General features: G+C 35.2%; 2 protein-coding genes across 4 annotated transcripts; both read left to right on the top strand.

Annotated features, from left to right (window-relative positions):
• The first annotated feature begins 318 nt into the window (after nt 1-318).
• Nucleotides 319-3,773, top strand: TAFII21 (TATA binding protein associated factor 21kDa subunit). 2 transcript variants are annotated; one of them, XM_059603270.2, is made up of 4 exons: nt 319-480; nt 651-728; nt 1,823-2,098; nt 3,379-3,773. In XM_059603270.2, exons 3-4 carry the CDS (start codon nt 1,841-1,843, stop codon nt 3,646-3,648), a joined length of 528 nt encoding a protein of 175 aa, XP_059459253.1. In that variant the 5' UTR covers nt 319-480; nt 651-728; nt 1,823-1,840; the 3' UTR covers nt 3,649-3,773. The 2 variants fall into 2 exon arrangements, with proteins under 2 accessions (XP_059459253.1, XP_059459254.1); XM_059603271.2 differs by having other exon boundaries at nt 1,833-2,098.
• A 4,513-nt stretch (nt 3,774-8,286) lies between these two features.
• LOC132186079 (Nucleoside diphosphate kinase family protein) lies at nt 8,287-14,162 on the top strand. 2 transcript variants are annotated; one of them, XM_059599869.2, is made up of 6 exons: nt 8,287-8,587; nt 8,774-8,863; nt 9,462-9,686; nt 10,457-10,564; nt 10,764-10,873; nt 13,856-14,162. In XM_059599869.2, exons 2-6 carry the CDS (start codon nt 8,787-8,789, stop codon nt 13,885-13,887), a joined length of 552 nt encoding a protein of 183 aa, XP_059455852.1. In that variant the 5' UTR covers nt 8,287-8,587; nt 8,774-8,786; the 3' UTR covers nt 13,888-14,162. The 2 variants fall into 2 exon arrangements, with proteins under 2 accessions (XP_059455852.1, XP_059455850.1); XM_059599867.2 differs by having other exon boundaries at nt 8,287-8,474.
• The last annotated feature ends 396 nt before the right edge of the window (nt 14,163-14,558 follow it).

Raw genomic sequence — 14,558 nt, forward strand, 5'->3', positions numbered from 1 at the left:
TTGCATTGACAGTGTATTGATGTATTATTAGTACAATTTTGAATTTTTTTTTTTTTTTTTTTTTTTAGTTTAGGGTTTTAACGGGTCGTGTCTACTCGATTAGACCAAGTTATTTTAAATGGGGTAAAACGGGTCGTGTCGGGTTACCCGACTACTTTCTTGTCATAATCGTGTCAGACCCGATTACCCGTTTAGCTAAACGGGTCGTATCTGTGTATATGCTAATCGTGTAACGAGTATCCGCGAGTCGTAATCGGGGTGTGTCATGTACCCATTTTGCCAACTATTTGGAAGCCGTATCCGGAATTTCGCGTCTAATTTTAACCCCCCCTCTTTCTCTCTCTCTCTCTCCTTGACGGAGAACGGCTCTCTCCGCGACGGTGCTCCCTCTCTCAGACGGAACGGCTCTCTCTTTCAAGGGGAACACCTCTCTGTCTCTCTCCTCCACAGCAGACGGCTTGGGTCTTCAACCTCTAAAAGGTAGGCTTTTCGATCTCTCTCTTGCTTAGCCGGTTTGGGGTAGAGAAAAGCTTAGGCTTTTCGATCTGGACTTTTAGGGTTAAGTTAATAGCTTCGATTTTTTGTTATTCTTTCATTCTTCTCCCTAACTCTCTCATTCTTATTTTGGATATTGGCTTTTGTAAATATAGGTTTTTGAAAACAGAGATCGAAACCCTAAAAAAGAAACTCTCGAAGATTCACTGTCCTCTTAATCTAATCTCTCAAAGGTACGTCAGCCCAGTCTTTCAATTTCGTTTTCTTTGTTTTGTTTATCTATTGTATACTGTTATAGGATTTGAATGTTTAGTATTTGACTGGTATAAGCTAAGGACACTAGAGCCAACCCCAGCAATAAAGTATGGAAACTTGTCTAGAGAAGGCGGCCACAATGAGTAACTGAAAACTGATCTGGTGCATCATTCATAGTATTATTGTGTAAACCAACTAAATGAAGTGTTTGAAAAGGATGATAGGGTTCTTCGAACCTTATAATCATAGTAAGGTTTAGACAGTTTACTATATTTTAAATTCATAAGTTAATGTGCTAGATCATTTGCAAGGTTATATATATAACTACATCCTACATAAGTGACAGAAACCAGATCAGGATAGGACTAGAGCTTAAAAAGGAAAGAGAGCTTCATATTCAGCTTAGAGATAGCACGATTCTGTTAATTGAGTGAGATTACATGCATGCAGAATGCACAATTAGAAATTCATTAGGCACTTTAATGAGAAATTGGGGTTTTCATTCTCTTTGTATTCAAGTTCTTTTCAGTAGTTATGTGAAGAGATGACTATTTTTGAAACCCTTAGTTAAGTAAACAGGTTAAAAAAAGGTAAAATTTACTTTTTTTTCCATAGTTCTGATAACAATTTGCAATCTGCATTGACAGGGCTTGGCTTGTGACTTTTCACACTCAAGATTGAATCATCTAATTAAACCTAGATATTTAGGCTCCTATCACTCTGAATATGAATGAACTGCCTTAGCTGAATAAACTGATTGCTTCCTTGGGCTAGTTTTGGATTTTCTTTTTCACAAATGTGTATCTGCCTATTAATGCTTGTTCTACTCTAGAAGTTTCTTTTCACTTGCTTATTATTATTATTATTATTTTAAATGAGTCTGACTTGTTGTACGATCACAATACCCATCTATTTCCTAAATTCTCATTTAGCTTTTGAGTCCTGCCAATAGTTCAATTGGGTTGTAACAAAATATGGATACTTCAAAAGTTCGTTTAAGAATTGCTTTGCTAGGAAGGGATTTCTATTCTCTAAAGCATCTTGGATAACCCTTATATTCGTCCTGCTTTAGGTGAAAACAGTTAAGGAAATGGCTGAGGGAGATGAGGACTTGCCGAGGGATGCAAAGATTGTAAAGTCACTGCTGAAATCTATGGGTGTTGAGGACTATGAACCTCGTGTTATCCACCAATTTCTAGAACTGTGGTATCGATATGTAGTTGATATATTGACAGATTCACAGGTCTACTCTGAGCATGCTGGAAAGGCTGCCATAGACTGTGATGATGTCAAGCTTGCCATTCAGTCAAAAGTCAATCTTAGCTTCTCCCAACCACCACCACGAGAGGTAACTTTGGCTTACAATCTGACATACTATGCTAAACAATCTATGTCTTGGTCTTTAAATTTCATTAGAAATTGAATTCAGTTTGCCTTAAGCTAATGGCAGTATATTTATTGAAGTTTGATTTCTCTGATGTGCAATATGGAACTGATCTTTGAGAGTTGTTGAAGTTAAAGAGCTAATAGTCTCTTATAAGATTTAAGTTGTTAAGAACTTTGGCTCTTGGAGGCAGCTTCCATGGACTTGCAATTGGATATTTGAAAATTTTGAAAAGCACAATACAGACCCCAAAAGTACAAACAGCTAACAAACAGCCTAACAAAACAAATACCAGCTATACAACTGTACATCCAACTTCAAAGCATACAACTGAGACTCTATACAATTGTCAAAAATCAAATACATCATCTAATCTGCACAACAACAAAACTGCACAAAAGCACAATCTGCACTGCAAAAGTCAAGCAACAATCTCTACTAAAGAACTGCTCCCCTCTACAAACTTGTTCCAGTCCTTGAATCTCCAGACAGTAACCAACAAGAAACTAACATTCAGAACTAGGTAGCTTTATAACAGAGAACTAGCAACATGCATTTCAGAAACCTGCTCCAGCAAGCCTGCCTCAAACACCAGAAATCAGCGACCAACAGGAAATCAAATCAGAATAAATGAATGAATACTCCACCTATTACAAATGGCCACTTTCTCCTCATTCTTGAATTTTTCTTTCTCCATAATTCTAGTTCTAACCTCCCAGCAAATTTTCTGTAACAGTTTTTCTTCTGAGCTTAGATGTTTACCAAATTTCACATCGTAGCTATATATCTCCATATGTTGTAGACTGCCGAGCCCAATGCCAACTTACACACAACATCCTTTAGCTTTTTGCCGTGCAATTCTCCTCCAGTGCATTTCCTTAAAATATCCTCCCAATTCATATGAATTCTAACTTTTTAAGCTAATGTTGTATTATTAGTAGTTTTGGCCTTTGGGGCATGAGGCATTGTTTCCTTAACTATTTCTTAATGTTTTCCTGGTTGGTTTGGGTTATTGCTATTGCCACAATTTATGTAGCAAATCATCAATTAAAAACTATTGGATTTTGCTTGAATATTTTGCAACAATAGGATCTACATGAGTTTTTAATGTATAAATGTCATCATACTCACATTTTATGTTCACTTGACAAGATTTGGATTTAAACTCTCTCAACCCGTTAATAACCAGTGTTATTTTATGCTGAAATATATGTGATGTATATATTCAATTAATCATCCACCAGGTCCTACTAGAGCTGGCTCGAAACCGGAACAAAATACCATTGCCAAGGTTAATAGCTGGTCCTGGTATTCCACTCCCGCCTGAACAGGACACACTGCTCAGCCCCAACTACCAACTTGCAATCCCAAAGAAGCAACCTTCCCCTGCAGTTGAAGAAACAGAGGAGGACGAAGAGGGTGTTGATCCCAATCCCTCACAAGAACAGAAGACAGATATGCCACAACATACTCCTCAAAGAGTGTCCTTTCCTATCACAAAACGCCCCAAGTGAACCTTTTGAACTGTGTAAGAGCAATTAGATCCATTGGTCTTAAGCAATAGAAAAAACATCAACATGTCCACCATAATGTTGATTTCTTTTGGAATGAAGTATGACAAAATAATTTGTTTGATCCAGTGCCTATTCTGTCTGCTTTCATCTAGATTTCCATTATTGTATAATATTCAGAAAGTTATTCAAATTGCAGAGCATATGAAAGCAGAATTCTGTTCTTGTTTAAGATTTAGAAAGTGATTGAAATTGCCTGAAATTTCATGCTTTTCGTTGGTGGGGAGGCTGGTAAAGTTCAGTATTACAAAAGGTGGGAGAGCTTCAAATTGCAAATACTGGTGACCGTATTCTGTTCTGATGAGCATCGCTGATGAAAGTGCTCCATTCATAAATCGATGCCTAGACTTGTTCGAGAACAAGCTCTGCATGAAATTACTTGCTTCCTCTTATAAATTATTTTAGAGTTGTATTAGAATGTGTATTTATATTCATTTGCAAATGCTGGTGACTCTATTCGCTGCTGAAAGTCCCCCATTCATAAATGAATATCTAGTGACTTAGCGGAAGACTAAGGTAACTAATCAAAGAGCAATGTCTTTGATTCTGCAAGGAGAAGCGTCTTCATCTTCTACCGAAAAAGATAAAATCAAGCCTGCAGGCTAAAAGAAAAATAAAACTCCGTAGAGTATTTGAGAGAAACTTCTCTGATTTGATAATAATTCAATTGATTGAGTTTTACAAAATAAGCAAGCATATTTATAGAAGATAAATATTTGTAGAGAAAGTAAACCTACTTTTAGTAGAGAAAGAAAAAGCTAATTCTAATTGAGAAAGTAAATCTAATCTTAATAAAAAAGTAAATATAATCCTAATAACAATAGTAAACCTAATCTTAATAAGGAAAGAAAAATAATTAAAACAAATTTAACCCTATTAAGGAAAGGAAATAAGGTCCTAATAAAATAAAAATAAATCATAATATAAAATTGACAATCAGTGAGAATCGTGACAATCTTTCTTTTTTGTACTTTCATGGTTTAAGAACGAATAAAATTTTGATTAAGCGGCACTGCTCTAATATTATTTTTGATATTTTCCTTATTTTCGTTTTTATCGAAAATGTAGGTAAATATCGTCCTACATCAAACACCCCCACTTGAAAAAACTTGTTCTCGAGTTTTCTTTGGGACATGGCACGCGCAGCTCCTCCGCAGAAATATATTTTGAAAAATCTACATAGATTTCATACGTTTTCTCATTTTCTTCATTTTCCATAAAAATCCCCCTAGCAATTTCTTCATGGACGTCATCTTCAACTTCACCGTTATCCTTCAAAGGACCACCAATTTTTGTGGTGATCGTAATGAGTTGCACCTGTGGTGGAGGAGGTTGCACTTGTGGTGGAGGAGGCGATAGCTGTTCCTCCATTGATGTAGTCGTAGGAATCAATGATGGTGGCTGCACATATGATTTCTCTGACGGCAACTCCACTTCTTCAACCAACTTAACATCTTCCACAACTACTTCACTATAATTAAAATTCTCTTCATAGGCAAAAGACCTATTTGGAGAGTTATGAAGATATTATGGACATGACGAAAGTGGCTTACGTCATCCTCACGGAATCGGTCAACATAAGGATACCAAACGGGTTCCCTTCGGATCCCATAGTCATTTGGTGGTAGGAACCGGGCATTGAGTAACTGCTTCATCTTGGGCCAAGATGTCACGAGTCTTTTTTTTCCCTGGATCGAGAGAGCTTCAACCATTCCCACCAAGCGGATGCTCCACCTTTGGGCTTATAAGCCACCAACTTCACATTCTTTTCTTCCGGAATACACATGTACTCAAAGAATCTTTTTACCTCCATTATCCAGTCAAGGTAATCTTCAATGTGAAGATGACCATCGAATGAAGGGATATCGATATTCATTCGGTACTCCCGGGCGTCTTTGTGATTCCAATGGGCACGCATCTGCCTGTGTTCAAACGACTCGTACCACTGGTGCACCTCCTGTCGCATCATCTACGCCGTTTGCCGGAGCTCTTGGAATTTGGCTCTCAAAGGAGCCTCTGATCGCTTGATGTATCGCTGGTAGTCGAATCTCGAAACAACATCTCTCTCACGAACGGCGTCGTTATAGAAGTTGTTGTTGTATTATAAGTTGGCCATCGAATCCGGATAATGCTAACTCGGATACCCCATAAATTTGGCTCTTGAAAGAGCCCCTCCTCCTACAAGCAGCGTTGTTGGAAAAGTTTGTCACCGTTGCGCTAATTAGGCATGATCAGGATAAAACCTTCTTTGATACCAATTGACGTAGCGGAAGACTAAGGTAACTAATCAAAGAGCAACGTCTTTGATTCTGCAAGGAGAAGCATTTTCGTCTTCTACCTAAAAAGATAAAAACAAGCTCATAGGCTAAAAGATAGATAAAATTCCGGAGATTATTTGAGAGAAACTTCTCTGATTTGATAATAATTTAATTGATTGAGTTCGACAAAATAAGCAAGTCTATTTATAGAAGAGAAATACTTGTAGAGAAAGTAAATCTATTTCTAGTAGAGAAAGTAAAAGCTAATCCTAATTGAGAAAGTAAATCTAATCCTAATAGGAAAGTAAACATAATTCTAGTAACAATAGTAAAACTAATCCTAATAATGAAAGAAAAATAACTAAAGCAAATCTAACCCTATTAAGGAAAGAAAATAAAATCTTAATAAAATACAAATAAATCCTAATATAAAATTGACAATCAGCGAGAATCATGACAATCTTTTTGTACTTCCATTGTCTGAGAACAGATAAAATTTTGATCAAGCGGCGTTGCATCAATATTATTTTTTATATTTTTCTTATTTTCGTTTTTACCGAAAATATTGATATATATGGTCCAACATCACCTAGACTTGTTTGACAAGGAGCTCTGCATGAAATTACTTGCTTCCCCTTATGAATGGGATGCCGTTGTGGAGAGTGGGGCAAGGGATTGGAAGGGTAAAGGGTTGAAAGCTGTTTTATGTAGGCTGGTTTTGAGTGCTTCAGTTTACCGCATCTGGAGGGAGAGAAATAATATTAGGCATGGAAATCGGTTGCTTACCGAGGAGAAGATTGTTCAGAAAATATGCTGGGAAGTTAGAACACAGGTTATGTTAAAGGGCAGATTTCCGAGAAGCAAGAAAAATGAAGATTTATGTAACAAATGGGACCTATAGGAGAATTATTTTGGAAACAGAGTCTGAGTAGGGTCTGCTGGTGAAATTGATTTCACTGCTGTGGCTGAGCAGAGTTTTGAGGCTGGATAGCTGTTGTTTTCTGAGCAGTGACTTTGGTAGCTGCTCCAGAGTGTAGTTGAATGTTGTGTTTTGTTTTCTGGCTTAGAGTGTGGCTTAGAGTGTGTTGGCGTTGCTGACTTGGTTGAAAGTGCTGAGGCTTTAAGGTGTTCTTTGTAGGTGCTGCAGTTTTGTTTCTCTTTAAGCCTTTTTGGCTTACTTGCTATACTGGTTTTCAGCTTAGCTTTGGGGGCAGATTGTTGATAATAGACATAGAGGCTGTTAGTAAGTGTATCTGTGTATCAGAACAGTTGAAGTTGAGGGTGTACCGATTATTTGGATTCTGTTTTGTTAGGAAATGCTTTTGTAGGTGGTGTAGTTTGGATATTCCCTACTGTATACTTTAGTTTGTTTCGTGGAGTTTCTAACTAAAAACAGCTAGAGGGCATTGTACTTCATTGCTGATATGTGAAAGATTTACTCATTCATAAAAAAAAATAAAAATAAAAAGGTGTATTTATAAATTAAATGAAGTATAAGAAAGAAAGAAAAAAACTGAGTTAAGTTTATTATTTTTGTTTTAGTTTACCTCATTTTCTGTGTACTTTTTTGTTTTTTGTTTTTTCTATTTTTTTTCCCTGTGTAATGTGGTTGCCGCTATTTAAGGTTAACAATTGTTGCACAAGAGCATATTTGAGATTGTGTTTGAAAAATATAACTTTTTAAGTCAAAAAGTTTTTTTAGCAAAAACTTCATTTTTAAGCTTTTGTTAAAAATGCGTTTTTGATTTTTGTTATTTTTTTACTTTTTGAACCCTTAAAATCACTTTTAATTTTTTTTTTTTATCAAATATGTACTTTTTTCTTCGAACAGACTTTTTGAGTGTTAAATGCAATTTTATGCCTTTCAAACGTACACTCAAATAGGCCCTAAAGTTTTTTTTTTTTTTTTAAGAAAAAAAAAAAAACTATTTAAGGGTGTGACTGACACAATCAACAATCTTAACCAGCAAAATAAGGTTATTAATTTGAGTAATCGTACATACCACACCCCTATCTCGAATAATGTTATACATCACACCGTTATTTCGTTCTTATTATACTGGGCTATATGGTAATGCTTATCCGTCTTTGGATCATCTATTGTTAAAAAAAATAAAAATTGTATTGAAGAGACTGCAAAATCAGTTCAATGAAATGTAGCGAGACACTGCAACATCACTCCAATGAAATGTGGCCTAATATGTAACATTTATCTATTAATTTAGTATCCAAAATACTTTTAAGTAATAAACCTTTTTTTTTTTTTTTTTTTCATTATATAAATCTTATCATAATTGTGTCTTTATCCTGCAGCAGAAGTCAGAACCATATAAAATCCACGCCAACCTCAGGCTTTCTCCCCCCTCCCCCTCCTCTCTCTCTCTCTCTCTCCTTGTATATAAACCCAACTCTCACCTAAAATCTCACTTACTTCCATTTTCCCGCCCACCTCTCAAGCATTGCAAGAACTCTTGTTCTCTTCCTTATGGTTTTTCTCCCCCACAATAGCAGGTATTCCCCGTTTGGTTCCCGAGAAAGTGCGAGAAGCAGCCAAAACTAATGATAATTACAAAAAGCTCCGCTTAACTGATCCAGATAGTCAAAAAGCACCACTAATTGGCTTAGTAAGCGCATTTACACTATTTTATTTTTTTTACCCATTTTCATAGCTAACAAACAAGGCGTTAAGAATAAGAAGGTCGTAATATGTTAATTAATTTTCGTTAGTTTTGAGCACATTTGGAATTGTTGATTTTGTATTTTGATTGAATTTCTTTGTAATTATTATTGTTTCTTTTCCATTGTTGCAGTTTGACCCTTCGAATGACGTTTCGCATTGTTCCGTTCCTCGCGAGATTTCTATCCTTCTTCCTTCTGGTCTCTGTGCCTTTCCCTTGCAGGTAAACAAAGCTAGGGTTTCCAATTTCTTTTAACCAATATTAATTGCCTTGCTTGGTTGCTGAGAAAGCTCAGGGACAAGGAAACAAAAATACCATTTTGAATTTTACATCCTTAAAGTTAACAGATAGACAGCTTAAATATGCTTTGTTTGATGTTTTATGCTAAGTTCGGTTGCTAAAAAATTGCAGCTTATGAGCGTGAGAAGAAGCACAGCAGTGTTATATTAGTCGAAGAAAATTTATGAACCACCAAAGCACAGGATACTTCTTATGAAAAGAATAACAACAATTTTAGTCATTTACAATCAATATACAGAAATTTAAGTACATTTTGTACCCTGTTTAGTTGCTAAGGAACCCCGTAGAATGAAAGAAAAATGAGAAAGAGTACACACATGTATATATAGAATTTTGATTCATTAGCAGTCAGAGTCTACCTTCATCTGAACTTTTTCTTACAAGAAAATTGTGAATGACTTGTATTTTCCTCAAAATTATTCTGCTTTTTTTTTTTTTTTTTTTTTAAATTTTTTTTCAGTCAATGTCTATCATTTTTATTTGTCTTACTGGCCTGCTATGTTATGCTCGGAGAAAATAGGTCTTCAAGCAATGAAAGCACACATATGGAGAAAACATTGGCTATGATAAAACCAGACGGAGTGTTCGGCAATTACACTGATAGGATAAAGAATGCCATTTTGGGGTCTGGTTTCAGCATTTTCAAGGAGATGATTGTTCAGCTTGATGAGGACAGTGCAGCAACCTTTTATGCTGAACATTCTTCAAAGAGCTTCTATTCTAGCCTTGTCAAATATATGACGAGGTATCTGTTCTATTTTTATGATTGTTGCATGTTGTTTTAAATTAGTTTTTTTTATTCCAAATCAGAATTGAGCTCATGAAATTGGTTCTTGGGTGGATTAACCTAATTGCTTAACCAGTGTTGGTATTTATTCTTTGGAAAGCTCCATATTTGTTGTCTGCATTGCTGCTATTTAGCAAACTGCTGGATTGAAGCAAGTTCAATTTTTCTGTTCTTAGTCTTCTTCTTCACATCTTTTCATAGTTAATGATGTTATGTACAAAAGCAACCATGCTGATAGTATGGCTTAAATATACCTTTTTAAATTCTTAATTTTTTATTTTTATACCCATGAAAGTGGTTGATACACTAAAAATTATGAAAAGCATAGTTATGCATTAACTGATGTCTTCACTAATTAGTTGACTGATGGCAATATGTACCCAACGCATCAAACTATTCATTTTTATACTATTACTCTTTGAAGCTTATAAGAGCATCCTTGTTGGGTCTTTTGAGTTATTTTGAAGTTTTGATTCAGAAGAAGTCACTGTCATGAGCCCTGCCCCTGCCATTTTATACCCTTTATACCAACATCGATGTACCTCTCATCACATTGAGGTTGGGTTTTTATACAGCTCTCATCATATTGAGTTTTGACTTTGATCTTTAAATTACTCTGTGTAGTGAATTTGCTTCTGTGATGGGATTGATTCATTCTATGGTTACTTTGGCTCTCTCTCTCTCTCCCTCTCATACACACATGCACACTGTGACTCAATTTTTATCAGTGGTCCAGTGTTGGTTATGATTTTAGAGAAGGAAAATGCTATTACTGACTGGCGTGCTCTAATTGGGCCAACTGATACGCACAAGGCTAAGATTACTCATCCTCACAGGTATGTTCTCATTTTAATCTGTGTACTTGTACCTGTTTTTCTCCGTCTTTCTTGTTCTTGTCTTACAAATATATGGTCCATTGGTACTTTGTCTTATAATTTAGGAGCCTTGAATGAACTAGTAAAATGTCATGATTTCATCAGTCATAAAGTTCTTTACTGGATTTCTTAATTATATAAGTTCTGGTTTTATATCCAGCATCCGAGCAATGTGTGGGCTAGATTCGGAAAAGAATTGTGTTCATGGTTCAGATTCTACTCAATCAGCTCAAAGAGAGATCTCCTTCTTCTTTAAAGACATGTTTGCAGGTCAAATCCCATTCTCTTTTTTCCAGTCAATATGGAAAGATGTTTATTCTTTTCTTCTCAAGCCTATACTTTTCTTAGTACAATGATGCTACACTGGGTGAAATTACACATTAACCCTTTAAATTTGGCGCTTATTCAATTGCCATCTTTCCAAAACACAATGTGATGAAATGAAAGGCAATTAGCCTTAGCTCAACTGGCGCTTCTTTCCCTTGTAAGAACAAGGTGAAGGATGAGGTCGTGTTTAAAACTTATTATTGGGTGCATGTGTAACTTACTGATAAAAACGAAAAATTGAAACCAGACCTTAGGTGTACTGAGATAGTGACCCCATACAGGGAACTGGAGTTCTTAGGAGGGATTGATTAACCATGGGGGGAGTAGATGTGGGATTTTTATTTATGAGGTGTGTTCACTAAATTTGTGCAGTGTACATCAACAGAAGTTATAAATTTCTTCAAGGAAGAAAAAAAATACAAGAAAGAAAGAAAAAGAGCATTGCATAAGAGTATTTGATGTGGTGGGTTGCTTTTGCTCTTGTATGTAAAATAAAACATGGGAAAACTTCACTTATTGCCCATAATCTTTTATCACTTTTGCAAACATACCCTTAAACTTAAAAAAAATATCAATTTAGGGTTACGATCTTTTAGAAGTTTGCAATGTCTGCCCTCCTGTCAAAATTCAAAGGTTAAATCAAACGGTTGATGAGTGAAATCTCCAAAATACCCTTAAAATGTTTATTTACAAAAATGCCTTGAATTTGGACATGAGTATTTTGGGGATTCCACTTTCTCCTTTAGGATTTAAAGTTGAATTTGGACGGAATGGTTGACATTGCAAACTTTTGAAAGATGGTAACCTTAAATTGACACTTTTTAAAGTTTAAGGGTATGATTGCAAAAGTGATGAAAGATCAAGAGTGGTAAATGAAGTTTTTCCATAAAATACTGTTTCTTCTCTATTGTGCTATCTTTACTGGAAATGACAATATCTGTTATTTACTTGTTATCTTCTGTAAAATTAGTCAACTTTTTAAGTGATGTAGCATGGGAGATTGAATTGTGATGAACTTGTGATTCAAACTTGTACATGCAATCCGTATGCTAATATTTTTCTATCTGTGAATCTGAATATATGAAAGGATAAACTTTGATCATAATAACAGTAATTTTTACCTCCTTTTTACTCGGTAGCTCCATTTCTTTCTCCACTTCTGAAGCTCTGTTCCTTGAAGACAAGGGATAGAATATATGAAATGATAAACTTTGATCATAATAACAGTAATTTTTACCTCCTTTTTACTCTGGTAGCTCCATCTCTTTCCCCACTTCTGAAGCTCTGTTCCTTGAAGATAAGGGAGAGAATATATGAAATGATAAAACTTTGATCATAATAGCAGTAATTTTTACTTCCTTTTTACTCTGGTTGCTCTATTTCTTTCCCCACTTCTGAGGCTCTGTTTGTTGAAGTTAAGGGAGAGAAAATTAAAATTTGAAATCGTAGAACTAACATTCTTCCACAATAGATGTGAGATTCCAAATCTTAATACCCAATCTACGATATCAGCTAGGGGTGGGCAAATTAACCGTTACCGTTTAACCGGCCGTCTACCGGCTTCGACCGAACCGATATAAACCGTAGCCGATATGCCGATATCCTTATCGGTTAAAAAAGTAAACCGGAATTCGGTCCGGTCCGGTTAAGCGGTTCTTATCGGTTAACCGGTTAACCGATAAGAAACCGGAATTTTTTTTTTTTTTTTTTTAAGTCCTAGTCCCAAAACGGCGCCGTTTAGTCTTTTAGAGAGGTTTCCAAATTCCCACAAGTGACACAGGTTTCCGAATTTGTGTAATGGTGTTGCCCATGACTTATTTTCCTTTTGCTAAGTGACTTTAATTAGTTAATACTTTGTTTATTATTCATTAATGAATTTTATTTTAATTTGAGTTTGGGTAGGTTTGATGTTTTTTTTTTAAGTGATGACATTTGATGAGATTTCTTTGCCTTTGGTAAAAGCATTTTTCATTAACTAGTTTTGCTAGTCTAATTAGCATTCATTATGTTAATTAGTCCATTTGCTTTGAAAAAATGTATTTTATAATATTAAAAAAAAAAAAAAAAAAAAAGTTGAAGTGGATCAATATAAAAAAGTTTCAATTTTTAGCCCAAAAAACAAATATTTGGGTCCCAACAAAAAGTATTTGATCCCTAAAACAACTCATTTTTAATAAATTATTTTAGCCCAACAAAAAGTATTTGGGCTCTCAAAAGTCAAAAAAACTCATTTTTGGTTTTTGGCCCAACAAAATAAATCAATATAAAGCTCTCGGTTAAATCGGTTAACCGGTTTAACCGGACCGTTTAACCGTGTACCGTTTTAACCGAAATTATCGGTTAAAATTCTTATTGGTTCGGTATCGGTTAATAAACCGTTTAACCGAAAATTATCGGTTAATAACCGATAAGGTCCTTAACCGGACCGTTTTGACCGATACCCAGGCCTAAATTATCAGCAATGAAATGGATTATTAGGTTTTTCTTTTATGGGGGGAGAGAAGAAGGTTCAATGTGTGGATATGAACATCAATTTGTGGCTCTGCTATCCTTTTATTTACATAAGTATATGACAGGATCAACTTCCTCTGCATTTTAATTCATCGAAAAAGAAGGAAAAAAAATTCCTCTGCATTTTCTTGTTTGGTTTGCTTTTTATTTATTTTACCAAAACAAATCTAAAACAGAACATACTTTGCGAAAGGTTACCAATGAAAGAAAACAGTCGGAGCTTCTGATCACAGACTCAGTAATTATGAGATCAACTTGTTAAATGAGATTGTAAACTTAAACAAGAAGGCCTTGATTTCCATAAGGCCCTCGTGTATGTTAACAATTGTCTAATACTTTATACTTCTGCAGTGCATCGTGCTTACAAAAGAGAACTTTTATATTTAATTTGGTTATTGTATTTTCTTTTGACAGGTGGAGTAGCTACTGAACATGATGAACTGTAACTGGTACAAGTCTCTTCCGTCTTTACGTGTACAATTTTCCAAAAGGATAACTGCACTGCCAATTCCTTAATGGTGGTTAAGCCATCTGTTGCTAAAAGTTGTAGACTTTCTTTGAAGTCCTCTATGAAACTGTTTAGGTTCTTGTGATATAAACAATAATACGGGCTTGTCAGTGGGATCTATAGGTTATTTTAAGAATCTTGAAATGTCAGGTGATACATAAATTCCATTGTTTTGGCGATCCAGGCATAACTGCCATCAAGATTCTACTTTTATTTGGCAAGCACTTCTAAATTAAAAGTCGGTGTAAGTCAATGCAGATTGCTAACTGTTTATTTGCTACTAATTTTTTCTGGTATGAGGTTCCTTGTACATAAGTAACCAAGTTCTAGTTAGTTCTCATTGGTTTTTATCTAGTAGTTTCTTATCTGATAAAAAGCAAAACAAAAAAGAAAAGGAGATTGGTAGTTAATCTCAATCAAGGAGGTTTTTGTGTTTTTTTTTTGTTGGCAAAAGATGATCTTATTTTTATCAGAAGATGTGATGCTGAGTTCTCCTATGAGAATATGATGCTGACAATTCATTTTTTAGAACATGATCTGAAAGTGTGGTAGGTGGAGATGAGTTGGTCTTTTAAGTTCAAAAGCCCGGTCATGACAAGTGATAGTCAG

Source organism: Corylus avellana, chromosome 6, assembly GCF_965113065.1.
Source record: "Corylus avellana chromosome 6, dhCorAvel1.hap1.2, whole genome shotgun sequence".
Lineage (NCBI taxonomy): Eukaryota > Viridiplantae > Streptophyta > Magnoliopsida > Fagales > Betulaceae > Corylus > Corylus avellana.